Source organism: Dendrobates tinctorius, unplaced genomic scaffold (assembly GCF_039654945.1).
Source record: "Dendrobates tinctorius isolate UK_male_01 unplaced genomic scaffold, ASM3965494v1 ptg000232l, whole genome shotgun sequence".
Taxonomy (NCBI): Eukaryota; Metazoa; Chordata; class Amphibia; order Anura; family Dendrobatidae; genus Dendrobates; species Dendrobates tinctorius.
Window position 1 is genome coordinate 20,445,296 of NW_027361899.1, and position 22,020 is coordinate 20,467,315.

Genomic DNA, 22,020 nt, shown 5'->3' on the forward strand with positions numbered 1-22,020 from the left:
GTAGCCGTAGAGTATCAAGGTTCTTAGATGCCACACATGTAGTGCATCTTAAAGGGGTCTTCTAGGATCACATTATTCATGGCCTGCCCAGGACAAGCCTTCGTAAATCATAAATTATGCAGTGATTTTTTTTATTTTATTTTGTAGTGTTGGGTACCTGATTGTTTCATAGCATTTCGGAATTGGGTGGCAGAGACAGTGGCACTTTTGTCATCGTCCGCAGACTGAAAAATGCGCTAAAAGGAAAAAGAAGCAGAACATCATATTCACCATTAGCTGTTGTCTCCTGTAAGCTGAGAATAGCCTTCATCATCTTAGGGGACGTTCCCTTATTCTTGTGATACAAATTTTTCAGGCTCAGTTTTGACCAATGAGCAGCTTTCGTAATTTTGACACATCTTTCTAAGAACATACATTTTTTTTAAGTAAGAAGTGTTAATGCATTTATTGATTCTTTATTTCTGCACTATTTTTTTTTATACATCTTTGATGTGTTCACCTAAAGATACCACATTCATTGCACATTGTTTGGAAATTTACAGATTGAAAATTTGGCAAACAATTGACATGACACTTTTTGTATCACATGACGCAAAAATATACACTGTGGGTGCATTATTCCATTCAATTAAATTGGCAGCCTGTGGCAAGTGAATTTGAAGTAATTCTTGATGTGGATTTTGGGGTGGAATTCATGGAAACATGCACATCAAAAAACTGTCTGAGTATGTCCTAATGTGGATTCTACTCCAAAATCCACCTGAAAAAAGTTTCACTAAGTTTACCATTTATTTCTAATGGAAAACATACCCGCAGTGCACATGATGCTGTTTCTTTATATCTGCTTTTATTCCCCACCCAGACAAAGAAGTAACATCTACATTTTTGAATTGTGTGTGACTGAAAAAACTTTCCTAATCTGACTATTGAATCAACTGTAGAAAACAAACATACACATAGGCTAGTTTCACATTTGCGCTTTATAGCGCTGCGACGGCCTGCGCATGGCCGCCGCTAAGCCCCGCCCCCTGCCGGCTCCCTGCCCGCCCCATCCGGTCATCGCCTCCTACTAGCGCACATGGGCGCTTGCGATCTGCGCACCCTATCTTTAGCATAGGGTGCGCTAGCAGGATTTTGCCGTGTGCTGCGCACTTTTGAAGGTGCGCCGTGTGCGCCGAACGCAGCATGTTGCATTTCGGCGCGCACGGCGCACCTTCTAAAGTGCGCAGCGCACGGCAAAATCCTGCTAGCGCACAGCCAGCGCATGAACTGCGCACCCTATGCTAAAGATAGGGTGCACAGATCGCAAGCGCCCATGTACGCTAGTAGGAGGCGATGACCGGATGGGGCGGGCAGGGAGCCGGCAGGGGGCGGGGCTTAGCGGCGGCCATGCGCAGGCCGTCGCAGCGCTATAAAGCACAAATGTGAAACTAGCCAAAGACAGTGAAAAAAGTGAAAAAAAACTTTTCTTTTTTTATGTTTTTTTACATTTATTTTTAAACCAACTTTCAATTTTTGTTTTTCAAACTTGTTTGCATCAAGTTTCAAATTCTTTGAAATGATAAAACATATCTATGGTTTACATGTTGATGTTTTTTTCCCCATGCAGTAAAAAAAAATAACAAATGTCAATCCTTTGATGTGTTTTCCTCACATGAATCGTTCCTTTGTTTTTAATCACTTTTTTTTTTAAATTATTTTTTGGCTAGATATTTGCTGCAAAAAAAAGCACAAAAATATCCGCAGCGTATAAAAGTATACCATATTATAATTAAGAACGCATTAAAAATTCACTAAAAAGGTATAAAAAAAATTGCATCAAATAGCCTCAAAATCGTGTGTTCTTCAAAACCACATTTATTTAAATTCTGTTTTTTTGACTCCACATGGAAAAAAAAAAGAAGAAAAAGATACCATTACCCAGTAGTTGTCCACCTTCAGCCAGGTCTTCTTGAACTCATCTACGCTCAAGGTCTTACTATTGTCCACCTGGATAATATGCTGCAGTTAAGGTTTTTTCCATCAGTCAAACAGAGAATATTTCTTTATCGCCTTATTGGGGGACACAGAATACCATGGGTGTATGCTGCTGCTGCTAGGAGGCTGACACTATGCAAAAACAATAAAATTAGCTCCTCCCCGGCAGTATACACCCACCGACAGGCACCAAGCACCTCAGTTTGTGCTTAGTGTCTATAGGAGGCGGACCGGGATCTCCCCAGATCCGCATTTTTCTTTTCAGGTTTAGTCTGAACTTTTTAATTTTTCCCTCTTTTGTCTTTTAGGTTATTTTCCATCGGGAAACAGGGTGTAGTTGTCACCCTGATTTCCCATATCATGCGGCTGAGCGAGCAGTGTGGTGTCATCCACATCGCAACTCTCAGTACCGCAGGCAGGACTTTTCCCTTTCGCCTTCCGGTGATAAGGGTTGTGGACAGGTGGCTAGTCCTTGCCGAATCCCCCTCCTCACCCCTCTCTCGGGACAGGGCTGAGAGGAAGACGGCGATCGCAGGTGTTTCAAGCCATCTTCTGCAGGATGCGGGTACAGAGGACTCCCTTCCCCCCAGCGGCCTGCCGTTTCCCCGTGGGCCCCTGTGGTCATCCTCTTCAGGGACGTCAGGTAAGTGCCTGTACGTTCCCTCCGGCCCCGCATAACCTCCGTGAATGGCAGAAGTTGTACCTTTGTGATTTCAGGTCCACAATTTTTGAATTTCCCGCCCTCTCTGCCTGCCGCGCGCTCACGCCGCTTGTTTCTCACTCCCAGGGAGACACTGGGGATTCCTCCACTCACCACACAGCGTCACAAGCAGGGGAGGCAGACTTCCCAGGGCCACTGTCAGATCAGCTCCGTTATGTCGGCGCTGGCATGGGGCTGCGGCGTCTTCACTTTCACTTTCCCTCACAGTCTCCTCATCGCTGTGCTCCCTCCTCCCTTCCTGAGCGCGCTCTTTTCAGCGCGCCTTTACTAGCCCATCACAGGGCTCCTTTTCGTTTCATATGCCAGCCTCCTCCTTCGGCCATGCCCTCTCCTTCGCTGTTAACCAGTCATGGAGCGGCCGCTAAGCTCCGCCCCCAGCCTCCAGCACAAGGATTTCCTGGTTGTTTCACTCCTTCCTGCGCTGTTTGGGGGACACTTCAGCGTTTTCTGCTGCTCACAGAATCTCGGTAGGCTCTGCTCTGAGGCAAGGATTAGCTCTCCTCGGCAGTTATTCATTAAATCCTGCGGCCATTCAGTGCAGTCTACTTATGCCCACCCCTTCAGGGGATCTCTGCTTCAGGCCCACCGCTATCTATTACGCCTGTGCGCGCTGTAAAAAGAAGTGGGCATCGGGTCAGTCGTCTCCATTCTGCCCCCCCTGCAGTCCTTCCAATATGTCAGCATCTCAGGAGCGCACAGAGTCCCGGGCGGAGGGCGCTCTTCCCTCCTCTCTCCCCCCGGAGTGGGCCGTTACAATGTCACAGTCTGTTTCTGACTTGACAAAAGTATCACAGTCGCTGGTCCAGGTTTTAGAACGATTACCTCAGCTATCCTCAGCCACCTCTGCCCCGACCACCTCTCGGGGTGAGTCGTCCGCACCTGACCGCGACCTTCAGAGAGACAGACGGGGAAGGTTTTCTAGGAAGCGGGCTCTGTCCACTTCGTCCTCGAGCTCGCAGGGCCCTTCCGCTTCCAGGCCTCCTTCTCCTTCCTCAGATGACAGCCTTCAGTCAGGCGATGATTCTCATTCGGAAGCTAGCTCTGAGGGGAACAGCGTTTCTAAAACGCGGGACATGGTCGATAGTCTTCTTGCAGCTATCTTCCAAACACTAAAACTTAAACAGGATGAGGCTCCAGCTCAGGAAAGCTCGGTTGTCCTTAGACGAGCCAGACATCCGTCCCGAACCTTTCCCAATCACAACGATTTCAATACTACCTTAGCCAAACACTGGGAGCGCCCTGAACAACGTTTCTCAGGCCGCAAGTATTTGGACGTTCTGTACCCCTTTGACGCAGAACTGCTCTCAAAGTGGTCCAAGGCTCCAGAGGTAGATCCTCCAGTATCCCGGATAGCCTCTAAAACGGTGCTCTCTCTGCCAGACGGGGCGTCGCTCAAAGATCCTACTGACAGGCAGATTGAATCTCTGGCTAAGTCTATCTTTGAGGCATCTGGCGCCTCTCTCTGCCCTATTTTCGCATCCGCCTGGGTGGCGAAGGTCATTTCCGCTTGGGCAAAAATCCTTCGCAGAGGCATCTTAGCGTCAGCTCCTCAAGACGAATTGGCAGATCTTGCAGATCAGATTAACCAGGCGGGAAAATACCTTTTGGCCGCCTCCTTGGACGCGGCCGGCTGCGTAGCAAGGGCTAACAGCAACATAGTAGCTGTACGCCGAGTCCTTTGGCTAAAGTCATGGAATGCGGACACTACTTCGAAAAAGTCGCTTACCAATCTGCCATTCCATGGCTCTAGGCTCTTTGGAGCAAAGCTGGATCAGATAATTTCCGATGCCACTGGAGGCAAAAGTACTTCGCTTCCCCAGTCTCGACCAAAATGTCCCTTCAACAGAAGGGGGTTTCGACCATTCAGGCCTTTTCGTCCCTTCTCTGCCACGGAGAGAGCCACTCAACAGGATCGGCCGCCTGCCACCAGGGAGCGGGATCAGAGGAAACCTTCCTACAAACCCGCTCCTCGCTGGAGATCTAGAGGACAATATTCCAGATCTGCAGGAGCCAATTCCGGCAGATTTTCGTCTAAGTGACGGGTCACCCCCACCTGGAATTTCTTCCAGGGTGGGCGGCAGACTTTCCTTTTTCGCGGATGCTTGGCTGTCCGTTGTAGACGACGCTTGGGTCAGAGAACTCGTCGCATCCGGTTACAAAATCGAATTTGCTTCACTCCCGAACAGACGGTTTTTCCGGTCTCGGCCTCCGCGACAGCGGGCCCAGATTCCGGGTTTTCTGCAGGCCATTTCCTCCCTTCTTTCCGCCGGAGTCATTGTTCCCGTTCCCTCAGACGAACGGTTTTCCGGGTTCTACTCCAATCTCTTTGTAGTCCCGAAGAAAGACGGCTCTCTTCGTCCTATTCTGGACCTCAAATTGCTCAATCGCCACGTGAAGATTCTTCATTTCAGGATGGAGTCTCTTCGGTCGGTGATTGCTTCCATGGAGCCCGGGGAATTTCTCTGCTCGGTGGACATTCGGGATGCCTATCTCCACATTCCAATATGTGTGCAACATCAGAAGTATCTTCGATTTGCGTTTCAGGGAGACCACTTTCAGTTCACAGCTCTTCCTTTCGGCCTGGCTTCAGCGCCCCGGGTTTTCACGAAGGTGATGGCGACTGTGATGGCCATCCTTCGCTCCAGAGGGATCCTCATCATCCCTTATCTGGACGATCTTTTGATCAAGGGTTCGTCTCGCCAGGACTGTCTCCGGAGCCTTCAGATAACCCTGGACACTCTCAGCCGCCTAGGTTGGCTAGTCAACAAGGAGAAGTCCATTCTGGTCCCCACCCAGCGTCTGACCTTTCTGGGTATGGAATTCGACACGGAGCTAGCCCGTGTTTTTCTTCCAAAGGAAAAATTTACAACTCTGTCCAAGTGCATCAAAACTCTCAAGAGGCCTGCTCCCATTCCCATTCGGTTCGGCATGAAGGTCCTGGGGAAGATGGTGGCCTCCATGGAGGCAGTGCCCTTTGCGCAGTATCACCTTCGCCCTCTCCAGCTGTCTCTGCTTTCAGCCTGGGACAAGACCACGATGTCCTTGGACCGTCCTATTCGGCTTCCTCTCAGAGTGAGGCAGTCTCTCACTTGGTGGCTACGGCCAGCGTCAGTTCTCCAAGGGAGGTCCTTCCTTCCGCCTCAGTGGCAAATCATCACCACCGATGCGAGCCTTCTAGGATGGGGAGCCGTGTTCCATCAGAAAGCGGCCCAAGGACGCTGGAAGCCACAGGAGTCTCTCCTTCCAATCAATCTTTTGGAGATCAGGGCGATTTTCCTGGCCCTTCTTCACTGGCAGCCCCTCCTTTCCGGCAAGCCGGTCCGCATTCAGTCGGACAACGCCACGGCCGTGGCGTACATAAACCATCAGGGGGGTACGCGCAGCAAACAGGTAATGTCAGAAGTGGCCAAGATATTCCGCTGGGCAGAACGTTACGTTCCGACAATCTCCGCCGTCCATATTCCAGGGGTGGAAAATTGGGCAGCCGACTTTCTGAGTCGCCAGGGCCTAGCGTCCGGCGAATGGTCCCTGCACCCCGCGGTTTTCTCTCAGATATGCGACCGTTGGGGCACCCCGGATGTCGATCTCATGGCATCTCGGATGAACCACAAGGTGCCGCAGTTCGTAGCCAGGTCCAGGGACCCTCTAGCCGTCGCATGCGACGCACTGGTGACTCCGTGGTCCCAGTTTCAACTTCCGTATCTGTTCCCGCCTCTGGCATTGATCCCTCGGGTGGTCAAAAAGATAAAATCGGAAGGCGTACCAGTGATTCTAGTTGCTCCAGATTGGCCAAGACGGCCTTGGTACGCGGAACTGGTCAACATGCTCGCGGACGTTCCCTGGAGGCTTCCGGACCGTCCAGACCTTCTCTCGCAAGGCCCCCTTTACCACGAGAATTCTCAGTCTCTGAGTTTGACGGCATGGCCATTGAGACCGCAATTCTAAAGGAATCAGGTCTGTCCAGTCAGGTTATTCAAACTATGATCAGAGCCAGGAAACCAGCCTCTTCCCGCATTTACTATAGGTACTGGAAGGCTTTTTTCCGTTGGTGCGATGATAGAAGAGTCTTCCCAATGTCGTTTTCTATCCCGTCTATCCTAGGGTTTCTTCAAGCTGGGTTAGACGCTGGTCTGTCCCTCAGTACGCTCAAGGGCCAGGTTTCCGCTCTCTCTATCCTCTTCCAAAGAGAGCTAGCTTCTCTACCACAGGTCAAGACCTTTCTACAAGGGGTTTCCCACGTGGCTCCCCCTCATCATTCGCCAATAGACCCGTGGGATCTCAACCTCGTTCTTAGCGCGCTCCAGAAGGCTCATTCCACCCGGGCTGTGGCGGCTTCGTGGGCTGCTCGTCACCAGGCCTCGGCCATGCAAATTTGCAAGGCTGCAACCTGGTCATCTTTGCACACCTTCACGAGGTTCTACAGGGTTCATACCCAGGCCTCGTCTGATGCTGTGGTTGGTAGGAAGGTTCTGCAGGCGGCGGTGGCTCACCGGCCGACCTGAGCCTTTCGGTTACTTTCGTTCCTTTTTGCTGTTCCCACCCTTGGGACTGCTTTGGGACGTCCCATGGTATTCTGTGTCCCCCAATAAGGCGATAAAGAAAGATGGATTTTTGGTTCTTACCGTAAAATCTCTTTCTTGGAGCCTTCATTGGGGGACACAGCACCCTCCCTGTTTCAGTTGTACCGTGTTGGGTCTTAGAGTCCCCTGTTGGGTTGGTACATATGGTTCGAGTTTTTTCTCGTTGCTTCTCCTACTGCTTTTTCACCAACTGAGGTGCTTGGTGCCTGTCGGTGGGTGTATACTGCCGGGGAGGAGCTAATTTTATTGTTTTTGCATAGTGTCACCCTCCTAGCAGCAGCAGCATACACCCATGGTATTCTGTGTCCCCCAATGAAGGCTCCAAGAAAGAGATTTTACGGTAAGAACCAAAAGTCCATCTTTTCAGGCATTGCTTACAATCAGTCTAGAACTAAACTTGGACTGGTGAGCAAAATTTAGCTTGAGGCCACCCTTCCACGCCATGTGGCACTAATACGTTGAGTGGCTATTTGTTGAGACAACAAGTAACGGATCATACTTGCCTGAATGATGATTCTGCAATGGCCATAAGTGGTTATTTTGAGTCCCTATTTTGGGGCAGTCATGGGGTCAGCACTTGATTATTTGTGCAATAAAATGGTGAATATGTACATCTGTTAAATCGGTTAAACGCTCATCCATAACGGCTGGTATTTATAGGGTTTCTGATTAGTGAGTACAAGGAGGTCTGTTGTGAGACTGGGCAGTACGGTGTGAAAAGGCCACCTCAGGTATTTGAGCCCATCCAGATTCACTGAGTACCATTCCTGATAAAGGAATTCTGAAACGCGTCGGATTTTGGTCCTCTTCTCACACCGTATTTGATTTAATGAGGTGGGTGATTTGATTTTTTGTAATCATTTTTTTTTTTTTCATCTTATTTGAAAACTTGCTCTTTATACTGCAGTACAACAATTTTCAAATGTGTCCACAGTCACATTGCAAGTATGTCAAAATAGACTTTACACATGGACAAACCAAACGGTTCCGTACACAGAGCCAGATAGATCATATAGAAAACAAATGCATAACAGAACCACATTGGTAAATAATGTTATCAGTATTTTATTGTAAATAGAAAAATCACAAAACACTGATTAAAAAGAAACAAGTAAAAGAATTGGGAAACCACTATGTGGCCCCACAATCCTACATGAAAAAATACTGTATGGTACTATCTAAATTATCTATTTCCCTAAGTCAATTCTTCCAATCGTATAATTTGTATATAGTTATTCTCAGATCCATCACATAAGAAGACATAGACAAATCTAAGCAGGGCAAAAACAAGTTGGAGCAAAATAGGTACCAGTGCAGGACTGTGGTGCCAAAACCAGAAAAACCACAACGTATGTTTCAGCGTCTACCTTCTGCGTGTGGCATCACACTACTAAGAGCAACCTTATTTATCCATGTTTAGCCAATTACTCAATATGCACACATATGGAGGCTAATTGTACTGGCAAAAAATTTTGATACCATTATTTGCAAATGTAGTTTGCAGAATCTAAAAAAAATTACGACCTTGTATGGAAGCTTGATAGGAGTAACGACATGGCAGGTATGGTGACCTTCATCAGGTCCCCTGGCTGCCATACCAAACCTTCACAACCCCACAATCGCCTTGAGGTGGAGGCCAATAGATGCATGGTAAGGTACGTCCCCAGATCATGAACCTTAAATGCCTCTGTCAAAGATTGGTAACTGCATTTAAAAGATTCATGGCAGAAATAAGAGTTTATCTTAGCTCTGATCTCTCTGTGACAAGCATATGCTGGCTGTGTAATACAGCAGGCATCTACCAATGCCAATCAATAATCACACTCCCAACATGTGTTAGGAAGGAGTTAAGCTTCTTCTCCTCCTTTGAGAAACAAAACTATTCTTGCTTTGTCACATTTCAGAGACCTAAAACCTTTTTCAAGCCTTCATATTCAATCGTAGGGGCGTTCAAATAAACCAAAACTCTTACTGGGTATATGAGAAGGATACATCCATGAGTTTGATCAGATCTTGGACAGCTTTAACAGTGAGTCCAGATGACTTGAGCTCAGGATCTGCACACAGAGACGTGATAGATTTCTTTACAGGAAGCCTCGGACCTCAACATATAATCTGCCTTTATGCACAGGTATTTTATGAGCATTTTTTACTCATTTTGGAGCCGTACGGCATGTTATTCGGTCACTGTATAGAATTATTATTTGGGCTCTGCTTAGCAGTTGATGTGAGCATTATTAAATCCACTATTAAGTGCACCCACAATACTTCAAATAAAAGCAAAAATCATACAGTGACTCCATTTTTTCGAACATTAATGGCCACCCAGCAGTGACTTTATGTTACATTTTGCTCAATATTAGTGACTAAAGATGACAGTAACTGGCATAAGCGTCATAAGTAGCATGCATGCTAGCAGTGGCACTGACAATTAAGCCCTGTAAGGGAGGACACTATAGTTCTTCCTCTTCTTTGGCTGTTGGTTCCTAGTGTCAAAATCATATACTCTTGCACTTGTCAGTTTGGTGTTAGATTTACTCGCCTTGAAATAGAGAGAATCATCCGGCATCACATAACTTACATTTTGCTAACATCTTGTTCAGCATGTCCTTCACTTCATTCTCATTGAATTCACCTTTCTGTAACTATAGAATATATAGAATACAATGGGATAGTATAATACAGTGGTCTGCGATAGGTAGATAGATAGATAAATAGATAAATAGATAGATGATAGATAGATTGATGATAGATAGATAAATAGATAGATAATAGATAGATAGATTAATAGATAATAGATAGATAAATAGATAGATATATTAATAGATAATAGATAGATTAATAGATAGATAAATAATAGATAGATAGTAAGATAGATAATAGATATATTAATAGATAATAGATAGATAAATAATAGATAGATAGTAAGATAGATAATAGATAGATATATTAATAGATAATAGATAGATAAATAATAGATAGATAATAGGTAGATTAATAGATAGATAATAGATAGATAGATAGATAGATAGATAGATACGGTAAGTAGATACCTCATCTTTCACAATGTCAAATTCAGAATCTGTCTCTGGAGTAAGGACAGGCTGGAAATTTAGAAAAAAAATAATGTTAATTTTCCCACGTGTAATATCAGCAGCTTATTCTGCAGCTCTGTCCACAAAGTGTATTCAGTCTAGACGACCCATCACCTTCCTTGAGGACTGAACTAACTGGTGACCCACTGGTGATTTCACAGACTTCCTCAAGTTCTATATAATCATGCAATATCTCCTATTTTCTTACATCCGAAACTAAACCTACAAACGTGATACACAACTGAGAATGATAGAAATAATCATGTTTATTGATAAATAAATATAGGACAATTTGTGAAATATTTACAAAATGCAATAAAAATCACAAGTGTGCCAGAATGCAAAAGTGCAAAATAGGGGAGAATAATGGCAGTATACTAACCAAAGGTAAATCCCCGCAGCAGCCCGCTCTGCCCGACGCGCGTTTCGCCTGAGCTTTGACAAGGGTATGTATACTGCCATTATCCTCCCCTATTTTGCACGTTTGCACTCTGGCACTTTGCATTTCATATACTCTTGCACTTTGGTTGTACTTTACTTGGCTAGTGTCACACTTGTGATTTTTAACTATTATACTCAAGTTAGATCTATTTATGTGAGGACACCTACTTGGTGTATATGTTTGGCAGTAACTATCCCTATCTACAAATTATATACATATATTGGTATTGCACTTCTTATCATAGTACTGTAATTTTGATGTTCAGTGAATTTTATATGTATTATTGATACTTGAAAGAATTTCTACACTCTTGTTTATACAATTTGGTGCATATACTTTATCACCCCGCATATTTTCCATCTGTTTAAGTTGCTCTCCCCCTATTGCAGTTTGTAAATATTTCACAAATTGTCCTATATTTATTAATCAATAAACATGATTATTTCTATAATTCTCAGTTGTGTATCATGTTTGTAGGTTTAGTTTCTAGTGGATACACAACATTGTATTGGTTTTTCTTTGTGTATATTGACAAATGTCCCATCCAGGCAATGAAATGTGAGAGCAAGATTTATATTTATCTATCTTCACCCCATTTGGATTTCTTTGTACATGCATCTTCTTCCTTGCAAGATGGAGTGTATATAAGGGGTGGGAGGTTTAGGAATGTCTTTGTCTAAAGACTAAAGAGCATGTCACACTAAGAGATATCGCTAGCAATATCGCTATAACTTGTGACGTTATAGCGATATTGCTAGCGATATCGCTATATGTGATACTTACCTACGACCCGCTCCCCCGCTGGTTATCGCTGATCGCGCGAGAACAGGCTGGACTGTTTCTCGTCGTCAGCTTCCTGCGGCGCTTCCTGCTGTGACGACGAGCGATGCGTGGAGCCGGGCGGCAGGACGCAGGATCGCCTGGTGTGACAGGTAAGTAGCGACCCCCGTCCCCAGCGATGTCGCTGGTGAGATCCGCCTGTGTGGCAGCTCACTAGCGACCACTTAGCGATGTACCAGCGATCCTGACCACGTCATATCGCTGGTCGGGATCGCTGGTGCATCGCTAAGTGTGACAGTACTGTAACGGGGTCATCCAAGCTGGGGTACCTCTTTCAGTACCACCCCGTGTTTTCGGAGGTCCACTCTGTGTTGGCTGGAATCTGAATGAAGGACGCTGGCTTGAATTCCTCTGAGTGCATGGGCGCATATAAAAGATCACTGCTTATCCATGTATTTCCAGTCTGACAACACTTTACTCACAGGACACAGAATATATCACACAGATACAGAGGGCCGGCCAATAGACAAGCGTCAGGCCAGACATGCATTACAAAAGCCGCAGGTGGCCGGAGCCTGCGGATGTTTACTGTAGGAATTACAAAGGTGGGGGGAGGGCGGACACTGCTGATGCATTAGGGACATGCATCTCACATGGAGCCTATTATATATACATATAACTGCACAACATATTCTGGGTGCTGAGTGGTTCTGTAACAAGTACCTTAAGACATAACAGAGAAGTAAAACCAAGCAAAGATCCACTCCTAAACGCAAAAGCTGGGTGTCAGTAGTGTTAACTTTAGCCCATTAGAAGTGTGTATGCTAATGCCAACACATATAATATAGATAAGGTGAGCCAATTATATTGTTACAATGTATGACTATTATTAACCTATATAAAGAGTTACCAAATGATGTAATAAAGGAGTTCTATTCTGATACTAAGCATGTCAGTGTGGCTCTCTATGTACATGTACTTAGATTTTAAAATTTAATTTGGAGTAGACAATGTCTCAGAATGCCCCACGATACGTGGCGATGACAGAGGTGACTTCTTCCTCTATCACAGTTTGATGCATTAGGCCCAGACCAGCAAGAAATATCAATATTACCTGAAATATATCTGTCAGTATGCTGCGCCCTGGTTCCCTAAATTAGAAAAAAAAGAGCAGAGCAGGCAAATTATCCATAAAATGCAAAAGTGTCCATGTCCTTTAGCTCTTAGTGAAGGAGATTTCCTACCAGCCACACAAGTGACAAGTTACAGCCGCAGCAGGAAGTGCCGCTATATCAGTTTTTCCAAGGTAATAAGAGTCTTTTCCGCATACAGTACTCACTGTGCGCCGGTTGGTTTCTTAGTGAAGACACGGAGGTAAAAAGCAGCTTCTTCTTCTGGAGTCTTGCTCGCTGGCACAACGACGTAATCTCCTGGAAGAAGGTCAACTCGTTTTACCGCCTCGCGGTAATTATTATCGAAGTCTCCTACAGACGACACACTCTGATTGTGCTGAAAGAACTTCTTCCCCAGAGGCAATTCATCTGCACTGCTAACCTGTAATATGGAGACAAATAGTGAATGCACAGAACCAAAAAGTTTTGTCTGCTGAATGAAAGATGAGCAAGATTGTCCTCATGGCTTTGGATTGAAAGAGGCAGCGGCAATAACACTCGGCAACGTTCACACAACGCTATTTGAGGAGTTTTGGAGCAGATCTTTCCCAGACATTTTTTAAGCATTTTATTAGAGGGTTTTGGAGAACTCTTCCTGTTCATTTCTTAGGGAAATCCACTTTGATGTTGATCTGAGGATTTTTTTTTTACCATTTTTAAAGAGGTTTTGAAATTAAGCCTCAAGAAAAACAATTTCAGGTCACTTCTTGCAGTAGTTTTTGATCAAATCTACTTTTTAAGAGTTAAATTAAAAGGTTGTTGGAAACTCTTTAACAATTCTTCAAAGCCTTTATTTTAAAATACTTGCAGGAAAAGAAGAGGATTCTACTTTAAAGTGAATCTGTCAACAATCTGATCTTTCTGCTCTAAGCCAGAGATACCACCAAGGAGAGACCTGCCCACAGACCTGCCCCTCGGTGAGCTGACTTTCTTTCTATTTCTATAAATGTGGCCGTTAGACCTAACATGCAAGAAATACTATATGGTAAATCCAGAATAACATAGTCTTCAGTGCATTTCTTGTTGCTAATCATACCGAAACCCACAAAAACCCTGATAGATTCTATTAGCCCCGTGACGAAGCCTCTGGGTGAAACGTGCATTGGGGCAGGTGGACCAGGACACATGTACAAGACTCCTCTTTCACTGACATACCATCTTGTGTGTAAGTACTTACCTTATGCATTTTTTCACTAAACTATTTAGTATCAGTCATGACACTTGTTAGTTGCCTTGATTTATTATGTAGATGGGGTTCTTTATCCTTTTTGGAATCTGTGGTGTTACTTTACATCTCTTACTTTGTACATGTTACTGGTGCCACTTCTAGGAACATTCTGTTTTGGTATATGTATGTCTTGCGTATTTAAATCTTTTTTAAGTATATTTAATAAATTGTTAGATTTTATGAGAACTTTGTGTGCACTCGTTTTAATATGCTGGTTGGTAGATTAGTTTCAGATTGTGTCTCTTTAACAGTTTTTTCTTGTTTGTTCAGTCTTTTGTGTTGATATTCTTTGTTCACATAGGACATTCTTTTATGCATGTTTTTGGTGTTTTTTTTCCTGTGTTATTTTGGTGCAGATTATATGTGCGCTTATTCTACAGTACATATTTAAATAAAGTTAGTTTATTCTCCAAAACCACTGCAAAATATATCAAAACCTGTTTGCTGCTTTTTTGGTACTTTTTCATTGCTTTGTGTGGGTGAAAAAAAAACCGCTGCAAAATGCTAAAAGAAATTACATTCTGTAGAATCAGAAAACACTATAGTCAGGAAAAACAAATTTCTGAAATATCATACCTATGGCTGGTACTGTAAAGTGCAGCTTCTTATTTCCAGAAAAAAAAAACTGTCTACAAAAAAAACCGCTGCATGTGAACATAGTCTTAAAGTCAAAGCTATCTGCTTGGGTTTCCCATGTCATTCTCCACCTTCTCAGGCTTTGCAGGAAATATAACCCAACAAATACATTTTGGGTTCTTTTAAGAATGGTAAACAATCACTAATCATAACAAATGTTGACAAATTTCCTCAACACCCCTGGAAAAAAGGGGCTCCCGATGGAGTTGTCCAAGACAACAGTTCTTAAAGCAGCACTTCTGGACACTTTCTCCTACGTGACACTGAAATACTCCAATTTGATGGGGAATGTTTATCATGCAAATTCAGGAGGGAAAGTTGAGTGGAAGATACATGGAGGGGAAGTGGAATGGCCTCCTGGAGGGCATCCCTATGGGTATGTGCACACGTTGCGGATTGCTGTGCGGAATCTGTATCTCTTGGCAGAATCCGCAGGTCAAAATCCACAAGTTTTTTATGCGGATTTCCTGCGGTTTTATTGTGGATTTTGTGTGGATTTCGCCTGCGTTTTTACACCTGCGGATTCCTATAGTGGAATGGGTGTAAAAACGCTGTGAAATACGCACAAAGAATTGACATGCTGCGGCAAAAAAAACGCATTTCCGCATGGTTTTTCCGCAGCATGTGCACAGCAATTTTTTTTCCCCATAGAATAACATTGTACTGTAAATCGCGGATCTGCAGCGAATCCGCAACTTGTGCACATACCCTTTAAGTGAGCAAGTATGAATGTTAATAATGTTATTAAAATAATAACAACCTTATATATATAGAAGCCGAGACGAATATAAGCTTGAGCCCTAAATTTTATCTTCCTTCGATCCTTTTGCAACAGAGAAACAACGACAGGGCTCGTCTTACTGGTGTCACCATCTGGAGCTTCCAGCGTAAATTTGTACTGAGGGTTGATCCAAAATGTGTCTGTAAAAGAAAAAGATAACTATATGTATCACACATCAGTATTATTTATTAGTAGTATACTGATGATATATTTTATATTAGCAGAATGTACTATTGCATAGCTTAACCACTTTTAGTAACCCCATTTTATTATGATGCACAAAAAAATAAAAAGTGAGTCAACTTGCAGATATCTTAGTGAAAGTATTTTGCTGTATTAGGTATACAGCTCTCGGCCTCACTCAATGGTCCTCTGCGGCCACTCACAAAGATGGTCACACGATGGACCTTATCTTCACCCGTCTCTGTTCCCTCAATAATCTCAATAACTCACCCCTCCCCCTGTCTGACCACAACCTACTGACATTCTCCTCCCTCTCCTCTCCTAATGCGCAACCCCCGCTCCATAAACTCGCTCACCCTTGCAGGAATCTCAAACACCTCAATTTACAATCACTCTGAGTCCCTTCTCCCTCTTACAGACATAGCTTCCCTTCATGACACAGATGCTGCTGCCACTTTTTATAACACCACAATAACAGCAACACTTGATTCGGCTGCCCCCCTCAAGCAGAGCAAAACTCGAACAATCAACAGGCAACCCTGGCTGACCAGCCTGACCAAAGAGCTGAGACGGGTTTCCAGGGCCGCTGAGCGGAGATCGAAGAGAACCCATTCTATTGAGCACTTCAGCGCATACAAGCAGTCTCTTGCCAGCTTTAAGTCCACACTCTCTGCCGCAAAACAGACTTACTTCGCATCCCTCATATCTTCCCTGTCTCACAACCCTAAACAGCTCTTCAACACTTTCAATTCTCTACTCTGTCCCGCAGCACCTCCTCCCTCTCCTCTCATTTCTGCTGAAGACTTTGCCTCCTTCTTCAAGCAGAAGATCGACACGATCAGACAAAACTTTGGCCCGCAGCCTCCAATGCCCCTCTTAGCCACTCAGCCCTGTTCTGCAAAAGCCAGCTTTTCCACCATGACAGAAGATCAGCTCTCCACCCTTCTGTCAAGATCACACCTCACCACTTGTGCCCTTGACCCACTCCCGTCTCACCTCATCCCTAACTTGGCCACAGTCTTCATCCCATCTCTAACACATCTCTTCAACCTTTCACTTACAAATGGTGTCTTTCGCTCATGCTTCAAACATGCCTCAATCACACCCATCCTCTAAAAGCCCTCCCTTGAGCCATCCTCTGTGTCTAACTATCGCCCAATATCTCTTCTCCCTTACGCCTCAAAACTACTGGAACAGCATGTATATCTTGAACTGTCCTCCCACCTCTCCTCCTTTTCCTTCTTTGACCGGTCACAATCTGGCTTCCGACCGCATCACTCAACTGAAACTGTCCTAACTAAAGTCACTAACGACTTACTAACCGCCAAGAGCAAGCTGTCCTAACTAAAGTCACTAACGACTTACTAACCACCAAGAGCAAGCGACACTACTCTGTCCTCCTTCTCCTGGACCTGTCCTCTGCCTTCGACACCGTAGACCATTCCCTCCTGCTACAGACTCTCTCATCTCTTGGCATCACAGACTTGGCCCTATCCTGGATCTCATCATACCTAACAGACCGAACATTTAGTGTCTCCCTCTCACACACCACCTCCTCACCTCGCCCCCTGTCTGTTGGTGTTCCTCAAGGCTCTGTCCTAGGACCCCTACTGTTCTCCATCTACACCTTTGGCTTGGGACAGCTCATAGAATCCTATGGTTTGCAGTATCACCTCTATGCCGAAGACACGCAGATCTACCTATCTGGACCCAACCTCGCCTCCTTACTGACTGAAATCCCAAAATGTCTGTCTGCTATCTCAGCCTTCTTCTCTGCTCGCTTTCTCAAACTGAACATGGACAAAACAGAATTCATCATCTTTCCCTTATCTCACTCTACCCCTCCACCAGACCTATCCATCAATGTCAATGGTCCCGCACGCTCGGTGCCTTGGGGTGATCCTCGAATCTGCGCTCTCTTTCAAACCACATATCCAAGCCCTCGCCTCCTCCTGCCGCCTCAAACTCAAAAATATTTCCCGGATCCGCTCATTCCTCAACCACGAAACCACAAAAACACTAGTGCATGCTCTTATCATCTCCCGCCTCGACTACTGCAACCTCCTACTCTCTGGCTTCCCCTCTAGCATTCTGGCTCCACTCCAGTCCATCCTACACTCTGCTGCCCGACTAATTTACCTGTCTCCCCGCTATTCCCCAGCCTCCCCCCCTATGCCAGGCCCTTCACTGACTTCCTATTGCCCAGAGGCTCCAATTCAAAACCCTAATCATGACATACAAAGCCATCCACAACCTGTCTCCTCCATACATCTGTGACATGGTCTCTAGGTACCTACCCGCACGCAACCTTCACTCATCTCAAGATCTCCTTCTCTACTCCCCCCTTATCTCTTCTTCCCACAACCGCATACAAGACTTCTCCCGTGCTTCCCCCATACTCTGGAACTCTCTGCCGCAACACATCAGACTCTCACCATCAACGGAAGCCTTCAGGAAGAACCTGAAGACCCACCTGTTCCAACAAGCCTACAGCCTGCAATGATCCTCGGTCTACTGAACCACCGCACGACCTGCTCTACCCTCTCCTACTGTATCCTCACCCATCCCTGTAGACTGTGAGCCCTCGCGGGCAGGGTCCCTTCTCCTTATGTACTTGTGTGTGTGTCCCTTGTCTTACACATGGTTATTATACTTGTTTATATTTCCACTTTTCACATGTAAAGCGCCATGGAATAAATGGCGCTATATAAATGCATAATAATAATAATGGTCGTATTAATGTAAATACTAATGTTCCATTCAGTTTGTGTGCAGCCTTCCATTAACGATTGTTTTTAATTATTTTTAGTTCCACGTCTTCTTGAATTACCAATTAAAATTGTATTTTCGGCTTTCTGTGTAATGATGTTACTTTTGTGTGGGTGCACGATACATGGATGTTCATTCGTAGTGTTGCCTTTGCTTGCGCTTTGTGATTTTTTTTATATATAGCCAGTAACTATATGTGACTCGCCCCAGAGGTCATGGGGTACTCGGCGCCGGGCCCATTGATTTCAATGGGAGATGTCACAGTGGCAGTGACCCGGTCCGTGGCCTCAGGCGGTCACTGTAAAAGGGGTAGAGTGATGGGGATAAAGTTATTGTGATGATTCGTGATGCCACCTGTGGTGTTCGGCAATGAAGAGGTTAAGCCGACGCTGCAGGCAGATCCTCTGGGACAGATGGTATAAGGCAGCAAGATGTAATAGCTCCCCACAGGTAGAGCTGTAGTCCCAGGGCAGCTGTAGATAGATGTTGAGGTAGATGGTGTAGTGTTTGGCACAGAGATGTAGCAGTGCCGAGTGGGTTGACGCAGGAAGAAGGCAGCAGACACAGGCAAATGCAGTTCCAAAGCTTTTACTCACTTTTCTGATGCTCACAGATGCCCACTTCAGTGCTGTGTCCTCCAGGTCAGGGGCTCAGCCAACTCCCAGGCAAAGTGAAGTACACCTTTCCAGCACTCCTCCAACATGTGCCTTCTCTGAACGTCTCCTCACTAGCGCTTAAACTGAAGTACTTGTAGTTGTGAATTAAACTCAAGTTCCTCATTTTTGATGTTACTTAGAACTCTACTTGTACGGCAGACAGCTGTAGCCTGCTTCGGGGACTTTTTGCTATCAAGTCCCGGCTCACACACATTGCTGTTGTGCCCCCAAGTCTTAGATGGGAATAAAGTGATGACAACTCCTATTCCTCCGGTTTCTGTTGCAGGAACATCAGTATCCAAACAACCTCGGAGACCGGACTCCGGACCATGCACTCCAAACTTGAGGAAGGGCTCTGCTCTGACCCTAGTCCTTATGTTATGAATGAGTCACCGGAGGAGGAAAAAACAAAAATGCAAGCTAAGTCCAGAAAACTGTAGAGGTTGGTAGCTAGCGGATTGCAGACCCCTGAACCTATTCACAACAACAGTAGCCGTGGAGCGTTCCTACGGTGTTCCTAGATGCCTCGTCACAGCCGGAGAACTACATAAGCCTAAACAAAGAAAGGGGAAATCTAAACTGCCCCAGAGCAGACCCCAAAGCAATAGACAGCCCCCAACATGTATTGTCGGTGAAAACAGATGAAAACACAAACATAGACAGAAAGACAGGCAGAGCAAACGATGGGGCCCAACTAACTAGATAGGACAGGACAGAAAAGATGCTGGCTGCAATCCGCAAAAACCCTACCAAAAATGTTCCAACACGTCTGATAGGAAAAACGGCCCTGAAGTCACTAGACTTCAGAATCCTTATATCAGCACTCCGATATATTCTGAAGACAGAGCAAAAGAGATTATACCGATCAGGGACAAAAATGGAAATTCAGCAAAGCCTCAGCCGGGGCAGCTGAACACAAAACTAAGCAAATCAGACAAAATCTCATAGAACAATAACAGAGCAAAACTTAGCTTTAGAAGACAGGAACTGAACTGGAGACCAGAGCTCAGAGCAGAGAAATCACCAGCAACCCTACAGGGCGTCGGCTGCCTTATAACCACTCAGAAATTCCTGATGTCCAATCGCAATCCACCTGTTCAGGTGACAGGTTTCTCCCATCCAAATCAGTTTCACAACCTCCTTTCACCAGCAGAGGGAGTTCATCGGTCATCAAAGGTGAACGAGAAAATGAGCTCACAACACCTTAGTTCTCTTCTCCTTACGTTCCGTACTAAACTATCTTCCTTCTGAAGAATCAGGCTTTCTCTTGCTCTTTCCTGTGCCAGCAGCTCCAGTTCACAGAAGTCTGCTGCAACACTTCCTTCGCTCCATCCCACTCTGGGGATCTTCTCTCACTAACTGACCATTTCCTAACATTCTCCTGCTCTCTTGTGCAGTCTAAGCTCCACCCACCTCCCAGCACTCTTTGTGTTCCAAGCAGGGAGCCACAAAGGTTGCTCTGCTACACTACTGGTGTGTGTGGGATGTGAGTGTTGGAGTGTGGACAGGTGTCTCCACCTTACCTGGATAGTGGGGTACCACACCTCAGGAGGAGGTGCAGTACCTCTGTGGCGACTGAACCCTCAGGGGCGCCACATATGCTTCAACAAAAAACCAACTGTGTTATCTGACAATACAGCACTAAGGTCCTGGGTTCAAATCCCACCAAAGGACAATATCTACAAGGAGTTTGTAGGTTCTCTCCTTGTTTGCTCTAAGTTCTCCGATTTCTGCCCACACTCCAAAGACAAACTGTGAAGTGTGGTCATACATGTGCAGCTCCCTATTTTCTCTCCAAAGAAAGTAGAGAGGGCAATACATGTGCCGCCACTGCTGTACTTTCACCACTCACTGTTTCCCATAAAAATACTTAGATTAGCAATACATATTCCATGGGGTAATAACCCTTAAGCTTCCTGGTTTATGTACTACACTGACTTGCTGTGTACGTAGCATGTCTTGGTAATATGGCACATTTGATGGTGGATATGGTTTAGGAGTACACTCCTTCTTACCGAGAGAGCTATTTCCTCCAGACGTGCTTCCGAGTTTCCATTCTCCATTGAATTCTGTCAGGCACCAATCATAGTAGTCACCACCGCACACCTCACTCATGGTGGTGTCACATATCTGGACTCTTGAGTACTCTTTCAGAAAGTCAGATTTGGATATCCTGCAAAAAAAAAAAAAAAACTGGCCCTTTGTGGTCACTTTTTATAAAGGAAATCTAACAAGTCAGCATAGTCCAACACAGAAAACTCATTTAGGAGAGAGCTGAAAAGCATTCAGCCAAGGTTCAAGTAGGCAATTGATTAAGGATGTATTTGGCAAACGCTGACACTCTTTATAAGGGGAAATGCAGGTGCTGCTCACAAAGTTAGAATATCATCAAAAGTTAATTTATTTCAGTTGTTCAATACAAAAAGTGAATCTCCTATATTATATAGAGTCATTACACACAGAGTGATCTATTTCACGTGTTTATTTCTGTTAATGTTGATGATTATGGCTTACAGCCAATGAAAACCCAAAAGTCATTATCTCAGTAAATTAAAATAATTAACAAAAAACACCTGCAAAGGCTTCCTAAGCATTTAAAAGGGTCCCTTATTCTTTTTCACTAGGCTCCACCATCATGGGGAAGACTGCTGACCTGACAGATGTCCAGAAGGCAGTCATTGACACACTCCACAAGGAGGGGAAGCCACAAAAGGTCATTGCTAAAGAAGCTGCTGAAAGACCCGGTCTGCAGGGCGCAAAGGACAGGATTCTATTGATGCAAAAAATTCTTCATTTATTAAAGAAACCTTTGGAATTTAAAAGAGTCTTCAACGCGTTTCAACGGAATAGATCCGTCTTCCTCAGGTGGCATTATACACTCAATGAAAAGGAGGAACAGCAACCAATAAAAATGCAGAAGCAATTAAAACAGTTAAAAAAAAATTAAGACACATGTGATAATTAAAAGACTGATAACGGCCATATAAAAAGTGTACAAAA

General features: G+C 44.9%; 1 protein-coding gene across 4 annotated transcripts in view; it reads right to left on the minus strand.

Annotated features, from left to right (window-relative positions):
- The window catches only part of LOC141060134 (calpain-8-like), a 77,401-nt gene that overhangs the window by 3,810 nt on the left and 51,571 nt on the right, over window positions 1-22,020 (minus strand). For all 4 annotated transcript variants that reach the window (XM_073556417.1, XM_073556418.1, XM_073556415.1 and 1 more), the window contains 9 exons: window positions 21,036-21,193; window positions 15,392-15,552; window positions 12,935-13,149; window positions 12,710-12,746; window positions 10,332-10,382; window positions 9,860-9,923; window positions 9,271-9,335; window positions 1,921-1,989; window positions 158-236 (listed from right to left, as the gene is read on the minus strand). In XM_073556417.1, coding sequence (XP_073412518.1) covers window positions 158-236; window positions 1,921-1,989; window positions 9,271-9,335; window positions 9,860-9,923; window positions 10,332-10,382; window positions 12,710-12,746; window positions 12,935-13,149; window positions 15,392-15,552; window positions 21,036-21,193 — 899 coding nt within the window. The remainder of the gene's footprint in view (window positions 1-157; window positions 237-1,920; window positions 1,990-9,270; window positions 9,336-9,859; window positions 9,924-10,331; window positions 10,383-12,709; window positions 12,747-12,934; window positions 13,150-15,391; window positions 15,553-21,035; window positions 21,194-22,020) is intronic.